The sequence below is a fragment of the Martes martes genome (genome assembly GCF_963455335.1).
Source record: "Martes martes genome assembly, chromosome: 7".
Lineage (NCBI taxonomy): Eukaryota > Metazoa > Chordata > Mammalia > Carnivora > Mustelidae > Martes > Martes martes.
In genome coordinates this window covers 38,959,648-38,978,694 of record NC_137894.1, presented here as the reverse complement: position 1 = coordinate 38,978,694, position 19,047 = coordinate 38,959,648, and the positions used below count along the sequence as shown (strand labels likewise).

The following is a 19,047-nucleotide window of genomic DNA, read 5'->3' as shown; positions in this document are numbered from 1 at the left end:
TCTGTCCTCTCACAGAGAGAATTCATGAGCAATAGTACATTCTCCAAAGCCCAGGTCTGTGCATAAGGACCAGAGCCCTCAGACTCTAGCTTGTAACAAAGTATTGCAGAACCCTAATTCCATCGGCTCGGATCTAATATTGAACCTGACCCAGCTTTTTCTCCAAGCTTCTCAAAGCTTCACTTACTGAGTGCCTGCTAGGTTTATAATGCAGTCATCTTAGCTGCCAGTCTGCTCCTGGTACAGGCCTGTGCCCCACATTGCACCTGGCACTAAGTAGGAGAACCAGGAATGTGTGTTGAGTGAAGGGGATCAGTGAAAACTGGGTTTTTCTCAGTGTCCGGTGCTGAGGCCCCTCCAGATGGATGATTCTCCCGTGGCCTCACACATCCAGTTGTTTCTCGAGGCTGAGCTGCAACTTGACCTTCTTCCAAAGATGAAGAGGAAAGGCATTATTCATCTGAGATTTGCCTTGCAGTGTTTAGCACGAATTTGGTTTCTAAGGAAAGGCTGGCAAACCACTGACACAGGAAAAATTATTCTTAGGTATTCTCTGATGACCATAGACTGAGCGAGGTTTTTGTATAGTTACCATAGCCATGAAAATAATCACTGGACAACATTCCCAGTGGCAAAACACACCAACCCCTAGAACTTTTTTGATTAATGGCAGGGAGTAGGGCTAACAAAAACCTGATGCCAGCTGGGCCATCACTGCCTTTACGAACCTCAAACATTTGTTCAGCATCTTACCGTGTGTGAAACCTGCAATTTCTCTGTGCTTTTTGTTTGTTTCTCAATGTCGATCAGAAATCGGAATGCTAGTTTTGCAACTGAAGGTGTGTGACCATCATTTGTATCTACAAGAGGTGACGTTCCTAGTCACTTTGGAATCAATTTGGAGTTCAGGGACAAGGTTTGGGTGGCATGTGGCACACTGTAGGTGCTCAGTACATACAGAAAGGCAGGCAGGAAGGGGAGCAGGAGGAGAGGAAGGGAGGGGCATTGAGGGAGTGACCCACCCTTGTGCCCTGGCGTTCATCTCCCTGGGATGTGACAGGCTCTGCCCCACACCTGCCAGTGACCAGTTGACCTCCAGCTCTTAAGTTTGGTCACGTTTAAAATGAGATAGTACCTGATGTGAAGGGTTTTCAAGAGATCTAGATGAGCTCAAACATGCACATGTCTGGCACAGAATGACTCAGTAAATGTTAGTTTTTTTAATTATAACTAATAATAAGTTCATTAATTCCAGTGATTGCCTTCTTTTGAGAAAGCACTTGCCTGTTTATCTTCCTGGACTTTAAGATGAGTCACCATCAGTTCATACGGATTCCATCAGGACAGAGAGAGCCAAGAACCCTAGAATTCCTTAGAATCGGCGGTCTCGGGGGATCACCTGGTCGGGGACTCCCCACAGCGCTGCTCTCCCAACTGCCCTTGTGTGTAGTTTTCCCGAAACCCTCACTCAAGATCTCAGGCTTCGGTCATAATTTTCACCTGACTGCTGTTCTCTTGCCAGAACAGAGAGCCAGATTCTCCTTTCCGTCATATATGTGTATTTTCTTCCTGAAGAAGAGGGAGAAGGGAGCACGCCTGCCTGGGAACAAGGTCTTGATTAGCTTGTCTTCCCAGGGAGTTTACCTCGAGGTAGAAGACAGACGAGACAAGCTGGCAAGGCAGGAGAGGGGCCATCTGGTTGGAGGGGCTAATGCCTGCCCAGTAATCTTTAGGGCTACGTGTTAGTATTTTTCTACCCCTTGGAAACTAGCATTGTCCTGCAAACCAAGAAACTCTCTAGTTTCTAGAAATTCTAGCTCTTTCAGAGACATCACTATCTAGGTTTCCTCAGAATGAAAGTATATCTTCTACTTTTTTTTTTTTTTTTTTTGCCATGAGGGAGAATAATAATAAAAAGTTAAAAGCATTTAATCCAGTGAATGAGTAATATTTCCCATTTCCCCAGTATTTTCCTGAAGCAGTTGATATGCACAGGCAGTTTGGGGGACGTGGGGGAGACCTGCTTGGAAAGCCTAGCAGCAGTATCTCCTTTTACAGTCAGCTCTATTTCTTTGCATTGAACGAGGAAGAAGAAGGGCCCCAGCTTCTGCCACCCACGTATAGTTACCATGTGTGGGTACTTACTGTGTACCAGGCTGGGTTGTAAGGGCCAAGTACCCTCACTTAATCTTCAGGACAACTGCATTCTGAGGTAGATACTATTTTTAGCCCCATTTACAGAGGAGGGAACTGAGGCTCAGAGAAGTTAAATAAATTTCCCAAGGTCAAACAGTTGGTAAGTGATAAAATCAGTAGAACTTCAGGCTCCAGAGCCTTTTCTTTCAACCGTGACTACGCAGCCTTGAGGAGTTACTAGCCCACTTGAGGATCTCAGCAAGGTTCAGGAGGGGCTGAAATGTAGCACGTCTCTTCTCCAAGCTTTTAAAATGTTTTATTTTCAGTAGGATTCCAGGCAAAGGTTGCATTTTTCATCTCCGTGAGAGCAAACTGCCCATGTGGGCTCTATGGGGACTTGGCCTTTTCTGTAACGGGACCTCTACCCCATCCCATAGTAGAGTAGCACCTGTGACAACTCAGGTCTTCAAAAGCAGTTGCTGAGATGGAGTTTGCCATGCAGATTATTTATGGGGGATCCCTGCTGAAGGGGAGTGGGCACAAGGGGGAACTGAACTGCAATGCAGGCCTGGTATCTTCCGCCAGCAACAGGCAGCATGGCGGACCACAGATGGTCTTTTGGAGCTGTGCTGTGGTGAGCTGAAAGTGAGGGTCTTTATATACCCGCCACCAGTGGATAGGCCACCCAGGGTAGGGAATCTATTGGACAAGGAAGCACTCTTCATTTGAGGCCAACTCTGAAGAAGTTGGCAGCGTTTCTACTCACCGAGGCAATCAATGTGTTCTTCCTCAAAGGGAGGCTGCAGGTGGTACATCCCTGTTTCCATTTTAACACTTCCAATTTCCTAACAAATGTGAGTTTACACATTGGTAAATGCCATTCTCCAACCCAGCTTCTTGTCTGCTTGGCTTCTAAGTCAATAGGCATTGCACACATATAGACAGATCTCAGCTCTCTGGACTTCTCTTGCGTATAGAACTAAGTAGAGGCAAAGGTGTAACATCTATACTTTCTTTGAACCAAGTGATTAAAGTCATACCTGGCAGTTTTGTAAATCCATGAAGTTTGTTTTACGTTCATCATGTCTTTCATGTGGAGCCAGTTGGCTTGTGTTGTGTGTGTGTGTGTGTGTGTGTGTGTAAGGGGGAGAGCAGAGTCCAAAGCTAAAAGCCACAGAACAGTGGTGGAAAACCTCTAGTCACATTTTGCTTGCCAGTTGCCTTTAGAGAAACCTTTCAATGATTAAGATTCCAGATTAAACCCCTTTTCAGTGCTCTTCCCTTCGTGAAACTAAAGCAGTCTTCCAGCTCACTTCGGCTGACCACAGGAGCCACTCCTGCATCATCCACGGGGCTGGTTTGCCTTGCAAGATCCATCCCTGCTGCCTCTCACCGTTGCCTACGGTTGGCTTTGGCCACGGGCCATCTTAGCCGCTAGGTGTGCAAAACCTCCTTCCATTTCCTTTCTTTCAGGTTGGAAAGCTTATCCAAGAAGCAGCTGGAAGAAGTAACTTGAAGCGAGTAACTCTGGAACTTGGAGGGAAAAGTCCCAATATTATTTTTGCTGATGCTGATTGTAAGTCAACAACAGATCTCCTCCCTGTCCCCTGTACACTGCCTCTTGGTGCTCTCTGTTGTATCTCCACTTTTGACAGGACACTAAAGAAAAGATCTGTGAGGCTAAGAAGAAGCTTCAAGTAGAAGAACCTGGACCCTTCCTCCCAAGGGGCAGCTGGTTTAGTACTGGGGAAGAGGGCTTGCCGGTTGATAGCTGAGCAGAGTTTGTTTTCTAGACACTCCTGAGCCCCTTTGACTCTGTGGTGCCGCAGGGCAGGGTAGAAGAGGTGAAGGCCTGCTTCGTGCTGCATGGTGGGAAGGGCAATGGTCTAAGCCTCCCAACACCACAAATATCCTCTGCCTAGATTCTAGAAATCTGAAACTACTCAACTGTGTCTGGTGGCTTTGTAGATCATGGAAAAAAAAATTCTGGTTCACTAGTCTTGCCACATTTTCCCAAACCCACAACCCCTCCTCTGTTTAGTCCCCCCATCCTCTGTGGTGTCCGTGACTTTCAGCCAGAATGACGACGCACATTCCGTCAGGTGCTTACGCCTTGGAGGTAGGACCCTTTGGCGGTGTAGAGCAGTAATTTAGGAAACCCCATGTCTTCAGGCAGGATGCCCTCTCAGCCATTCTGCATAGGGATGGTCTTATGGTTTGAAAAGCTTCCCAGGGAATAAAAATTCAAAATCTCTTCTGGTCCCTCTTTTTCTCCCTCTCATCCCACCAGACTGAGCTGCTGTCCCTTTTCACCACTGGGAGGTCAGAAAGCAGAAAGCAGATTGCTTGCCATCCAGCCCCAGCTTGGGAGTCTGTGAAGAGTTTAGCATCAGCTTAATGCTGGTTTTCAGGAGGGATCAGAACTGTCAAACCTAAGTTTCTCGTGAGGAGTAGTTCCTCCATTGACAGGACTGATGGACTGATAAGTGACGGTTGATTGAGTCAGTCATTTAGCAACTAGCACACACCAGATTCGCTAGTGTATCTTGAAATGTAAGCTCTGAGATGAAAGTTATGTGCTGCTATACAGTTACAGTAAATGCAGAGGAAATTTGGGTGTCTTTCAGGAAGATCCGTTTCTTTTACAATTTAATTCACCATAATGCTAATTAAACATACAGCTACAAGGTTCTCTATAGATCAATGGTTGCAAGTTAGCAGTCCCTAGACCCAGTGCAGGGCATACATACGTTTATCTGTCGAAGTGTCACATAGCACTTTAAAATATGAACACTGTACATGAAAAATCCTGATTGCTGTTTTTTCTTAAAATCGGGAATCTGGCAACCAGTGGCTTATATTCATGCATAGCAACAGCCAAATGCAGCGGCTTTCCTTCTGAGTCTCCATCAGACTGTTTTGCTAGCTGGCAGATTCATGTCACTACATTATTCACCCGGGACCTTGGCCTGTGGAGCTTGACAATCCTGTTCTAGATGGTGTGGTCCAGTCCTTCTTCCTACGGAAGAAGAAACAGACTCAAAGAAGTGAAGTCACCCAAGTTCAAGGTCATGTAGCAAGTCATGTCAGGATCTAGTTAGAACTTGAACTAAGGTGTCTTCTCAATCCAGTGCTTTCCCCTGTGCTGCCTCCTCACAGTTACGCTGTGGGCTGAGAGGGGCATTACTCCCGGGGCTCCGGCAGAGGGAGGGGAGGGGGCTGCATGGACGGGCCCTCCGTGGGTGAACCGCACTGAGGACACCACTCTCTCCCTTGCAGTGGACTACGCTGTGGAGCAGGCCCACCAGGGCGTGTTCTTCAACCAAGGTCAGTGCTGCACCGCCGGGTCTCGCATCTTTGTGGAGGAGTCCATCTATGAGGAGTTCGTGAGAAGGAGTGTGGAGCGGGCCAAGAGGCGCATCGTGGGGAGTCCCTTCGATCCCACCACGGAGCAGGGACCGCAGGTAGAGAAATCATAAACATTCCCTTTCTTTTCTTAATCCCTGGCGAGCCCCAGACACTCTGTTGGGACCCCAGAGACAACTTCCTTCTTCCGCTCCCTCCTTTCCCTTCTGCCTCATCTTCGTGGCTGGAATTGTAGCTGGTGAGACATTGCTTATTCCTCGTGCTTCCCTTTACTTTTCTAAATGTCATCTCTGAAACATTAAGGGATTAAAGTTGCCTCAAGGATACTTTGGACTTTGAGGGTAACTGGGAGTCTCTTAGCTCTAAAGAAAGACCTGCATGTGACCAGATGCAGTTGACCTGAGAACCCAGTCCCAGTCCTAACCACTGGCCTTCAAGACATCCCTACAAATGCCACGGGCAAGGAGAAAGGGTATCTCTCTTTCTCAGAAACCCTTTACCCATTCATTCGTGGCTAAGGAATCTCCAGCAGCCTGACCTACTTAGGGCTCGCATATGCGTAAGAGTTAGAGAGCTACTTGGCCCTCTGCTGTGTGGTTAGCTCTTACTCTGCATGCTTTCTCATGCGGTGTGCTGGGGAGGGCCACAAAAGGCCCTGCAGTCCACACTGTTTGGTTCTGCAGGCTCTTCACAATCATCAAGGTTTGTTTCTGGATAGAATTCTGGTTGAATCCTAAACTAGATAGAGTCTGGGAGTTTTTAAAGGATATTGGGATCAGGTTGCATCTGAATCTCTAGTGTATGGGTCTTCCCGATAAGAAACAGCATCTCTGAGGTTTGGGGACCATTTGAAAGAAGACTGATGTTCCAGCTGAGTAATTCAAACTCAAGTGAATTTAGGTTTTTATATTTGCCATCATAATGGAGCGATGACTACAACCTGGGGGAGGCCAGACTAACCGTATTTTATGGAGTAGGAAGCTAGTCCGCTCTTTATACTTCACCCTTTCCTCTAAAGGTGCGATAGGAGCTCCGTTAAAAATACACCCCCGTAGGATAGGAAGAAACGTAGAGCTTATCCATTGTTGTCATCTTTTTAGTGTCAGTACAACTTGGGGAACTGTTCATTTGGTTAGAGCGGTCAGTTTTTCCCCATGTAGAAACTGCAAATAATCAATTAGCCAGTTCCTCCATCATTTAGAAACATTGCCTAATTTTGCATCTGGTGCTGCTGATTTGGCCCTATCCTCAGTGCAGGGCCTTTAATGGACTTCTCAATATATTGGGTTAAAGCATGCCAAGTTACCATTTCTTCAGAGGACAAAGGCTAAATGGCAGCAGTTCCCTATGACATGACTAGATATAATGGAGCTTTGAAAAAAATCACAAGGGATTCTTGAGTACACACTTCTTTCTCTTTTCATAGAGGACTTTACACGGAGTCATGGGAAATTTCTTTTGTAGATTGATAAGAAACAATACAACAAGATCCTGGAACTCATCCAGAGTGGCGTGGCCGAGGGTGCCAAGCTGGAATGTGGAGGCAAAGGGCTGGGCCGGAAGGGGTTTTTCATCGAGCCCACAGTGTTTTCGAACGTCACTGATAACATGCGCATTGCCAAGGAGGAGGTAACGTGGAGTTCTAGTGGAAGCCTTGCCTTTCTTGGGATGGCTTCCAGAGCATTTCTTGTAGATGATATGCTGGTTTGGTCTCTTTATATTTGATATACATTCTGTGACAGTGATGTGCAAATCCCGTTTTCAAGAAAATGTTAAATCAGAAGGCAAGTAAGCTAGATGGAGACAGGTGACATGCTCCTCGACTGCAATTATTATTAGCCAAGAGGACAATCGTAAGAGCCAACCATTGGCCTTAGTAATACACTACCCTCAGACTAGTTCCTGCAAACATGGGTTCCTAAGCTGTTCACCGGGAAGGAGAAAGCATCCAAGCCACCTCACGTTTGTGTGGGCGAGGGACCAGAACACATCAGCCAGCGTCCAGAGGGGTGGTTCTGAGTTCAGCAGCAGTGGCTGGGGAATCATAGAGAAGGCAGCGCTGGTACAGACAGCAAAATTGGGAGTTGCATGGGAGGGTGGAGGGTAGGGGGCGCTACATGAACTCTAAAGTTAATGACTCACGCAGAGTCTGGGCCGTTTTACCGTTTTGTGCTGCTAAACGTCAGTGTCATTTAAATAATGACGGTGGAGTAAACTTTGAAATGTGCAGAGCAGGTCAGGGGGTGGCAGAGCAACCACCCCATGATGGCTCAAACCATTTTGTTGCAGATCTTTGGCCCCGTTCAGGAAATTCTGAGGTTTAAGACTATGGATGAAGTTATCGAAAGAGCCAATAACTCAGACTTCGGACTCGTCGCAGCTGTCTTCACTAACGACATCAACAAGGCCCTCACAGTGTCTTCAGCCATGCAGGCTGGGACTGTTTGGTAAGATGAGAATCAGCCTCAGGGTTCTAGCCGTAACACACGCCCCTGGTGGTGTAGGGGCCTCGTAATCTCGAACACGGGGGACAGAAGCTTACCCTCCAGGGGGAAGGGGAAGACAGAAGGCAAGCAGCCTTCCCTGAGAAAGGATATGCACTCCTTACTGGCTAGGCCAGGAGATCAAAGTCAATTTTAAATGATAAATATTTCATATGCAAGAAAGGGAATTAGAAAATGAAACTTTTAAAGAAATACTATGACGATGGGACGACTTCAGTGCAAGCAGAATTCATACTCACGGTGCTGTGTTTTCTTCTCTTAGGATCAATTGTTACAATGCCTTAAATGCCCAGAGCCCCTTTGGGGGATTCAAGATGTCTGGAAATGGGAGAGAAATGTAAGTGTTCAAAGTTGCTGGGGCTGCAGAGAAACCGGGATGGCAGATACTAGCCTAGAGGAGTATGCACACGACTGTTTAACTCTCTGACTCACCCATTCATTCCACAAACACGTTGTTGAGTACATACTTCTGCAAACGAAGCTCTGTGCTATGTGTCACAAAGACAGATAAAACACAACTCCCTTCCCTTATGTGGGGATGGATAAAAATTATTATACCATCTATTGCATGAGATCAGGGCTACTTTCTTGATAGAAGTGTGCCAAACATCTTGCAAGTACTGAGGAAACAATCCACCGATTTTGCCTGATGGCGGTCAGAGAAGACTTCCCAGAGCAAATAACTTTCCACTGTGTTAGGGGCGGTGCTTGCATGTGGAGGGAAGAGCAGGAACAAAGGCGTGAAGGCACAGCAGATACAGAACATCAGGGAGTTTGGTGTGTTTAGAACAGAGGTCACCAACTGCCAGCCCAATGACAAATCTGGCCAGCAGAGATGTTTCGTTTTGCCTCACAACATTTTAAAATCCTTAACTGATGTTCAAAAAAGGAAGAGGCTTTCCATAAAATACGGATTTCTTGCTTATTTTCATTCCCCCATAGCAAAATTGCTGCAGCTGTGAGCTCTAGAACTTGCCTTAATCCTGTTCCTATTGCTTCTGGAGCCTAAATATTGGTAGCCCTTCATTTTTACACAAGCCCAAGCCCCTCCCTCAATCACCTCCTCGGCCCCTGTAGGTTCCCTGAGGCTGTGACCGCAAGGTTTGGACGTAGGATGGCTAGAGGGAGCTTGCTGAAGACACAGGTGAAAAGGTTGTTTTAAACCCAGTCTCACAGGGCTTAGACATTCCATGGGTGCTGAGGATATAGCCGAGGTTTTAAGGCAGAAATTTCTGGCAGGTAGAGGATGTCCTGGCAAAGACTAGAGGAAGAAGACCTATCTCGAGGGCTTTACAATAACAGTGATAGGAATCATTCATTAAACGCCCACTCTGTATATGATTTTACATCAGCTTCTTTCCTAACAGCGTCTCATTTGATTTTCACAATGATTTAGTGGGATAGATACACTTCCCCTTCACATCCCACTTGGTTCAGGTGGGGAACTGGGGCTTACACTAGGTAAGCAGCTTGCCCAGGTCACACAGCCAGTAAGTGGCAGATGTGAGATTTGAACGTAGGTTTCAGTGTTTCTGATGATATCCAGCCAAGAAGGCAGTGGGGCCTGGGGCAGGACTCAGAAGGGACAGAATCAGAGTCGGGCAGAGTCCTATTGAGAGGCAAAGGACCTGAAAAAAGGGAATGTAGCAGAAGAAAACTATAGTCAAGGAGATGTTATTTGCTGCCTTCATATATAAATGGGATTGAGTGGCATTCAGAGTGTGAATGGTTGCTGGGGTCTCCCTGAGCTGACACACACTCCCCCAATTAAAACAAACAAACAAACAAAAAAAAAAAAGAAAACATTTTCCCCCTGAGGCATCTGGGTGGTTCAGTCGATTAAGTGTCCAACTCTTGATTTCAGTTCAGGTCATGATCTCAGGGTTGTGAGATCAAGCCCCGCATTGGGGTCCTCGCTGAGTGTGGAGTCTGCTTGAGATTCTCTTTTCCTTTCCTTGCTTCCCTCTCCCACCCCTGCCCCTTGCCCCTGCTCATACTCACTCTCTCTTAAAACAAAACAAAACAAAAAAACTAAATAAACCACTTTCCTTCCTCTTGAAGGGGGCTGGTTCCATGTTTCTTAAATCCTGTGACGCCCAAGAGGAAATATTCTTATGTCCATTCCCTCTGCCGTTATTGAATGCGTCCATTTGTGAGCCAATGCCGGTTCATGATCAGTCTGCTAGAAAGTATTGAGTGCTTGGCTCGTGGGGGATGATATATGGCTCATCAAAGCACCTGAGATTTTCCTAGATGAATGAAATACACAACATTGAAAGAAGTAGAAGAATTCCGGAGAAGACCGTCATTCATAGAGGAGTTCAGGGGTGGGGGAGATCAATGTGAGCTGTAGAAGCCTGGGAAACCTTTGGATAGGATCGAATATAGGGATCTGAATTGGCCTTTAAAGGGGAGGAACATTTGGGTAGATGGAGAGAGGGGAATAATTTGCAGTGTTGGTGGGCAAAGCAAGGTAGGAGTGGAGAAAGAGGGCGTAGAGGCATTGTGGGAGAAATAAGGATGGTGTTTGGGACAAAGTACAGGGAACCCGTAAGACCAGCATAGAGGATTTACATGCTTCAGATACTTCAGCTGGTAATTTCTAGCTCTTGGCCATTAGCCTATAAATTAAGCATAGCGCAGAGTTTCTAGAGTCACACGGCTTCAGATACATATCCTGGTCCTACCACTTACTACCTATGCAACCTTGGACCAATTACTTAATCCCACTAAGCCTCTGTTTCTCTAAAATGGAAATAAGCCTCATTAATCTCTCTAAGCCTCATCTCCACAATGGGAATAATTATAGTACCTACCCCAAAGGGTTGCCCTGAGGATAAAATGGTAGGATTCGGTGTTCCAGATATCCAACAGTGTCTGGCAAACCTCCAGAAATGTAGAGGTCAAGCGGATGAGTGTTACATAGGTGATCCTTCTTTCTTTGGAAGCATGACAGAATGTTGCCTGAGTTTCAGCCCGAATCATCAACTTCCATTCTGTCCCTGGGAACGCCAGGGGGAAATCGCTCTTGCTTGAGTCTTGCTTCTGGCCTTCAGTGCTTCCCACTTGCTTTACAGCCAGAATCCAGAACCACTCTGGATCCCCTTTGCCCAGTTATTAGTATTTTTTCAGCTTTAATAAAGGCTTCGTGTACTTACAGCTGTCTCTTCCTAACTCGTATATGGCCTTCACTTCCTGCTCCCACCTTTCAGGATGCGTTTAACTTGATATTCTGTGTCCTGCTTCTGTGTTTGGGCCTTCCTGATCTCTGAAATGTTGGGACAATCCCTGGCTCTGGGAATGCTGCTCCCGCTGGTTTGTTACAGATCATTAAGAGGGTGAATCATCGCATAAAGTATAATAAATAATTGCCGCTGGATGGAGCTTGTCCCAGGCTCGCCCTGGATCCTCAGCATGGACAGGGTTTGGGCTTGTGACATTGTCCAGGTCCAGTCTGTCCCCATCAGCAACCTTCCCCTTGCCTGGAGAGACGGTCCAGGAGACAGTTTGGCTGTGTCAGAACCACATGGAGAACAGTGGCCCAAGAGACTGAAGAGCAGTCTTTCTCTACTTACCGCGTTGGTGCTGTAGTGACTTGGCCTTCCCAGTGCAGTTTTAAAAATAATTAGGCAACAGGGCTCTTTGATGAGACTCACTTCATCTTGTCTAAATCATTGGATAATTTGTCCCTACCTCCTCTCCAAACATGTTTTTTCTTCCTTAAATGGCCTGGAGTGATCGCAAGGCTTCAAATAAAAGCACCTGCCCTATCCTGGTCCCTCACTCTTCCTTCGCACTTACTATAATCCCAGAAACTCCCCTGCCTTCCTCTGGGCAGTACTGTTTATCTCCTGGCCTTGCAAACTCCATGTGGCTCTGGTCCCTGGCACCCCTTTTCCCACCTCTAAGAGGCACAGAGAAGAGAAGTAGCACTTTCTGGAAACAAGTTCCAAGGCGCGCTGTGGGAGCCCCAGAGTTTTCCCCCACAGAGCGCTGTGGAGGGCTGCCCTCTACAGGTTGCCCAACGGACTGGCCTGATTCCCAGGGTCAGAGATGGGGGCAGCTCACTTCAGTCTGGCCCTGCAGCCAGTTCTCCACATTTCACTCCTTCCATTCCCTCCCTTACCTCTTTTAAGCTTCTCTGAGACAAGCTATAACATAAATGTCACAAAGGGAGCACATAGAAAAAAACTCATGTTCTGAGCTTCTAAAAAACCTCATTTTAAAAACTGAGGACACAGGCTTTGAAGGTGAGAAACATTATTAGTATATTCTAAATAAGGGCTTCCCACGTTTGCATGCACATGCATCCATGCCTGTGTGCTCATATGTATGTGCAGAGCGTATGTGTGTGCCCGTCGATACATGCAGAGCATGCATGTGTGCCCATGTATGCATGCAGAGCATGCATGTGTGCCTGTGTGTACATGTAGAGCATGGGTGTGTGCCCGTGTGTATGTGCAGTGCATGCATGTGTGCCCGTGTGGATGTGCAGAGCATGCATGTGTGCCCGTGTGGATGTGCAGAGCATGGGTGTGTGCCTGTGTGCCGGTGCATGCATGTGTGTGTGCCTGTGTGCACGTACAGACATGCATGCGTGCACGTGTGTATGTGTGTGCATTCCCACCCATGTGCCCATGCATGCATGTGTGTGTGCCCATGTGCACGTACAGAGCATGCACATGCAGAGAAAGTCACCTGTGGTCGGACAGAAGGGCTTTCCAAGCATGCCTGTCTGGGGACCCACTCTCGGAGATTTGGCTGTAGTAAATCTGGGCTAAGGCAGAGAATCTGCATTGTTAACAGGTTTCTGGAATGGTTCTGGTGCAGGTGGTCTGGAGCCCCTGCTCCGTGAAATGTTGCTGTAAGGCAAAGAAAAAAGTAGGAAAATATACATCCTACACAGTAATCCCTCTTTGTTTTAGGAGTGATTTTTCTGCAGTGACTGGCTGAGAGGCACCTTACCTTGCCCCTGGGTCTGCTGGGTTTGGTTGGTGGCAGGGAATATAACCCAGTCTGGCTCAGAAGCAGGAACACAGGTGTCCGAGTGTGCTTCCGCCCTGACACTGTGGAGCCCAGCAGGCAACCGTATGGAGAGATTGGGGGGCAGCAGGAGAGGCGTGTCTGTGTTTGCATATAGTGCGGTTCTCCTGTAACTGTGGGATTTAACTGGATTAAGCTAGGTTGGAGAGAAAGCCCCCAGAATGAAGTGGTGAATTAGCAGGAGAATCTAAACAGGGGGCCCTCAGAGACTTCCAGCAGCGCTTCTCAAAGGGTGGCCTAAACAACCACCTGCATCATCATCTCCAGGCTCCTCTCCAGACCTACTGAGGCAGAGTCTTTGGTGGGGATGGTCAGGAGTCCACAACGTAAGCAAGCTCCAAGGACGGTCCTTAGGTTTCCTGATGCCTGAGAGATGCCCAGGCCCCAGGAGGAGACTCGCCTGGAGTCACAGTGCCAGGTATTGGCAGAGCTGAGTGGGATGCCCACCTGCTGACCCCCAACTCCAGCATTGCTTTTACGGCAGATGCGAGGCTGCTCTTAATTCTCGGAGCAGGCTGTGTGCCGACCGTGGTGACTGATGACTGTGCAGGACGCAGGGGAAGAGCTCCCCCAGCTCAGGGTGATTTTCTATATCACGCACCCAGAGATTACGGGACCCAATACTCACACTCGAAAGCAACCACACCACCACACCCCTGACTCTGTAAGGCTTCCTTAACACTCCTCAAACCAACTTAGAGATCTGAGTGGGAGGAAATGGTTCAGGGTCTGTGCCATGTGCGTGCACAAGCCGGGAAACCAGAAGGGAGTAACCGCACTTCAAACAGGAGGCAGATGATGTCCGTGATGAAGAGACACTTTCAGAATTGCCCAAGGGAAGGAAAGAGTCCAGAAAGAGCCAGAGCTAAGCTGGTAATAAAGACTCAGGGCCTGGAAGGAGCTAATGAGGGAATCTTCTACTGAGTGGGGCAGTCCCGAATTTATTCTCATTCCCGTAAGCACGATGGCCAACACAGATAAGAGAAGAGCACACATACCCTGCTCTCTCCTTGGCTGCCTCTCATGTCCTGGCGGGGAGGACATGGTTATGACAACCTAGGTTACCTTGGTGCTCAGAGCTGCTGCTGGCCAAGTGATTGGAAGTTTGTGCAGAGCATAGGTTTCCTGGAAGGTAGCAGAATGAATCGCTTATAGCAGGTCTTGATTGTAAAGCCCAGTTACTTTTTACACATGATTGTTTTGGTCTTTTTAAAAGATTGATTTAATTTTAGAGAGATTCAGCGGGGAAGAGGAGAAGGAGAGAGATTCTCCAGCAGATTCCACACTAAGTGTAGACCCCAGCGCTGGGCTTGAACTCATGACCCTGAGCTCAAGACCTATCCAAAACCAAGAGTTGGCTGCTTAACCAACTGTGCCACCCAGGTGCCCCACACGTGCCTGTTTTTAAAGACAGCCTTTATTAATATTTTCTTAGTCAAATACATCTCCAAGTGTCCTTTTATTTTTTCCTGAAAGAGGTGGTATGTCTACTGGGTGGACCTGGGGAAGGGGAGGGTGGGTGAAAGCCCTCCCTTCCTCTCTCCCTCCCACAAGGGCCGCCTGAGCCTGAAGCTGTGGGCTCTACATGAGGTTTGGGTGGAGGGCACGAAGCAGGACCTGTAGGCTTTGAGTCCTCGGGCGGAGACGGCCACTCAGGCAGCCCTTTTCGCCTCCCAAGGGACAGTGTTGTGATAAGTGGCACCCGGGTGCTCTGTGAACACAGAGGCAGGAGGCGCTCCTCCTACTGAGAGAGCCAGGAAAAGCCTCATGGACCAGTGACTTTAAAAAGAATTGAGGGTGGGGGGGAGTTCAATTTTTTAAAGAGAAAATTGGGAAAATGTGCTTGACTTTACAATGAAATAAAGAAAAGGGGGCAAGGGCAATGAAAATGAGGTGACCTGAGGAGAGAGGACAGAGAGGAAAAAGAAAGGAGCATGGCAGCCACCAGGCTTGGCTGCAGCCTGGCCCCCTGAGGCTTGGAGACCAGTGCTGCCTGTCCAGAGGGCCAGGAAGGTGGCATCTCCTGGCTCCTGCAGAGACGGGGCACCCAGCTCCCACCCCATAAACATTTAACCAGAGTCTCGGGGGACCAGCTCATGGCCACTTCCTTTGCGGTCAGTTACTTGGATTTCCTCCCTCTTTCCCCTGACTCTGGGGCTGTGGGCAGCACGCATCAGGATGGTTTTTGAGACATTGCTGGTGATCTGTGCTCTTCCCTGTCCAGGTCTTTGGGTCCCCACTTCCATTTGTTAAGTCTGAGGACCAGTGGAAAGGAATTTAGAACAAATGGGAGGGGATCCCAGCCTGGAAATCTCTGGTTTTTCTTTCAGCTAAAGTGGACTAGGTGGCCAGGAAGAGTGACTACAATACAGACACATCAGGGGGTGTCCCGTGGCAGGAGTGGGTTTTTAGAGGAGGAAAGCACACCATTGTCCTCTAGAGCCATTACTGCCCAGTGGTAGAGACACAGCAGCGGGGTCCTGGACCTGGGCCTCTGCTGTCCACAGTGTACCCCCAGGGGCATGATCTGGGGTCTGTATGACCGCAGGCTCAAGCTAACGCACATGCCTGTGTCTCTGAGTAGTTGGGAATGCTGCTGCCTCTTCCTGAGCCGTATTGCGAAGACAGATCAGCCTTTGACTTTAAGAAATGGTCACTGCTCATGACATGGTAGCCCTCTCTGCCTCTCAGAGGAGGGCTGGGCTGTCCACTCATTAGACATTTCCGCATGGAAACCCCACGGCCTGCTGTTAGCAGGTGCTAAACGGCCCCTTCTTGGGGCTCTTGCCATCACTCAGGCCAGGCTGCCTCGGCCTCAGGTATCTGACACTGCCTACTTCTGCCTTCCAGGGGGGAGTTCGGCTTGCGAGAGTACTCCGAGGTGAAGACGGTGACTGTAAAGATCCCTCAGAAGAACTCCTAAGAAGGCGGAGGAGGAAGGTGGAGGCCAGCCCGCAGGACCCTCCCTCTCTGCTCTCCCTGGGGGGCCCGGGTCTCAGGAATCCAAAGTCCATACTTGGTCCTTATTTAAAGATATAAACAATGACATGTAGGCCAGGCCAGTCATTGCATAAGGAAAGCAGAGCATGTGCGCACAGTTTCCTGGCACTCCGTAAGGGATCACCTTAACGATACCAAATATTGGGGAAGGGGGGTGCAGGCAGGAGGAGTCACTGTCGGGAGTATCCCGTCTTTCTTTCTGGAGCGATGAGCTGATGCCTTTTGTCACAAGGAACTTTCCTCCTGAGGAAAGGTCATCTTTCCATTGTCTCCATTTTACCCCTTCCAGGCTCTCCCTGCTCACACCCCCCCCTTCCCACCCCTCGAAGGAGATCTCAGCTGAGCTCATTTGGGGCAGATGTTTGGGCCGGGAACAATTTTCCAAGGGTTTGCAGCCAAATTACCATTTCATGTTATCCACTTCTTCAAAGCAAAACATGAAATGGTTTTAGTTAGAGCCAGACCAGACTGAGACTGCCAGGAGCTGGTACACTGCAGATGTACCGAGAACTGAGAGCTCAGGATGTTCCTGACCCAGTCTGGCTTTCGTACATCCATAAAAGACACGAGTGAAAGATCAGGAAAGATGCAGACCCAGAGATCACATGTAGTTCAGAGCTTCTGAGCTTGCCGTTTGGTTTTAGGGTGTGTGGGTGTGCGTGTGTGTTCTGTCTTCTGGGTGATTCTGGAATAAGGCAGCGGGGGCGGGAAGGGGGTTGTTTTTCATAGACTGATAAGATCTTTTTCCAAAGCTTTTAACAATCAACCCCAAAACGAATTGAGTCAGCTCAAGAATTTGGTACCAGGTAATGCTGGGGGCCTTGGAGAAATAAGTTCACTTCTAGTACTGGCTGACAACTCTTAGGAAGTGAATTATCTCTGCAGTTGGACTCGGCAGCCGCCTCTGCCCCCCAGCCCCCGCTGCACCAGCCCCGCTCCTGCCAGCGCTCTGGGTGTTACTTTGGCCTATCATGCCCTGAATGCACTGGCAGTAACCTTGGAAAATCTGGCCCAGCCTGGAGGTTCCATTGCCATTTGCAGAGTTGCAGCGTGCCACGCTTGCCGTCCTCCACCAGCACCCCGCCACCACGCCCAGTGGCTCGTCCACACGTGGGCTTCCCTCCCGACAGGCCTCCCGAGGGGGGAGGCACAAAGCAGCCCCTCTCCCTCTCCTCCAGCCACACACTTCTCCTTCTGCTTTCCAGTGCATCCAGCAGCTGATGGACAGCATCAGCTTCCTTTCCTCCTTCATTCTTTCCAGTTGCTGAATCCAACCCAGCCTGTAACCTAGATGAAGATCATTTATTTAAAAGTACCAACCATAACCTAGAGTACATGGAATATGGGCAACACATATATAGCCTTCTGTATGTAATAGGTTCCTGCTTTCTAACCACACCGGTTTTCTATTTATGAGTCTCGTCTATTCATGATGTTTAAAAGAAATCTCCGTCCGCTGTTATTTACGAACGACAGTGCACTCAGTGGCCCGATGCCTCGAGAGACGCCACGCTTCTGAGTTCTCCCATGTGAATGTCATGCTCTCCTCCTCTAGCGTGTGTCCAAGTGAACATATCCATTAACCAGCTAGTTACCTTTCAACTGCAATATAGAATGTGAAAATGAAGATTTATTTCTTTTAATTTACTTAAAAAGAAACCTCTGTGCTAGCAATAAAGCATTTATATTGTGTACTCCTTGGGATTACGTGGCTGTGTTTATAAATCTTCGCATCATACTGAACACACTTGGGTCCTTCTCTCAGCTGCTGGGTTTTTCAGCTGTGTGGTTTTCTCTGGTTACTGAGCAGAAGTCTGGGAAAGCATTTTTATAGAACGCAATAAACAACACCCTTGTTTTCTGACACTGCTTAAAATTTGAGTACACATGCGGTTTTACACGGCCGACAAGTAGAATCATGTAGGAAACTGATGAAACAACTGTTTTAATTCAAAATAGCCTCCGTGAAAGCTAAAACGTAAAGGAGTGTTTAGGGCCTGATCCTCAGAGTCGTGGGCTACACGACGGAACTCGCATTGATGATGGCACTTGGCAGTAGCTTTACTTTTATTTACCATGGGGACATGAAGTCAAAAGCTGACAACCTGATGTCCTCTTTTTGCAGCTGCAAAAAAGGAAGCTGTAAGTCGTGACTATATTAGCAGGCAGAGCTTGTTTGCTCTCTCCGCATTTTCAGAGTTGAGCTGGGGAGCGGTTTCTCCCCTCTAGACCCGCACATGCCCTGCTTCCAATGTTTGGAATCTCCACCTGAGTCCTGGTCCAGGGAGACAAAACAAAAACTAACGAGCTGGCCACAAAGGGAATCCGACTTGAGGCGAGACGTACTGCTCTCTGGCTGCTGCTCTTTCATCCCTTGGAGGAACAAAGTGAGCCTGGGGCATAGAGTCCTCAGGGCTCTGGGATGTACTGTGAAACAGAAGATGTGGGCTCCCTGTGATTTCACCTCCTGTCCATTACCTTGAGCCACCAGGAAGAAAACAAGAATGAGATGGGCATAGAGTAACCATGGAAAAGTCCTCTGGCAGGTGGTATTGTAGAGCTTATAGAGAAGAGGAACCCAGCATAAGATAGACATAATTTGATGGTTCTTCAAAGCATAAAGTCCCTCAAACCTCATCCCTTTACGGTACCGACATAAAGGCAAATGGCGGCGTTACAGATGTCACTAATGAAACTAACCCAGAGACAGTCCATCATTTGCCATCAGCACTATATATTTGGGGGTCCCTTTTTGACTGTTAACCCCTGAGATTTCCATTGTACCTTTTCCTCCAAAACACCCCCAGTGCCTTCATATTGGTGATCTCATGCTTTATCACGACATTTTAGATAATAAAGGGCAAGAATATTATAGGGACTAAGGAACAGAAAGAAACGGTGAATACACTGGCCTGCACAATAAAATAGGAAGATGCCCAAGAAAAGAGGACAATCAGAGAAGCTAACCGAGGAGGTGGGCTTTGAACTGGGCTTGAGG

The 19,047-nt window shown here is 48.0% G+C and overlaps 1 protein-coding gene across 1 annotated transcript in view; it reads left to right on the top strand.

Moving 5' to 3' along the window:
- ALDH1A2 (aldehyde dehydrogenase 1 family member A2) overlaps positions 1 to 17,742 on the top strand; it is a gene marked incomplete at its 5' end in the record, with an annotated part of 93,020 nt that extends 75,278 nt beyond the window's left edge. Inside the window, 6 exons of the mRNA XM_080808686.1 lie at positions 3,610 to 3,712; positions 5,416 to 5,600; positions 6,967 to 7,131; positions 7,792 to 7,949; positions 8,269 to 8,343; positions 15,900 to 17,742. Of these exons, the coding sequence (XP_080664812.1) occupies positions 3,610 to 3,712; positions 5,416 to 5,600; positions 6,967 to 7,131; positions 7,792 to 7,949; positions 8,269 to 8,343; positions 15,900 to 15,972 (759 nt within the window). The 3' untranslated portion in view covers positions 15,973 to 17,742. The remainder of the gene's footprint in view (positions 1 to 3,609; positions 3,713 to 5,415; positions 5,601 to 6,966; positions 7,132 to 7,791; positions 7,950 to 8,268; positions 8,344 to 15,899) is intronic.
- Between the last annotated feature and the right edge of the window lie 1,305 nt (positions 17,743 to 19,047).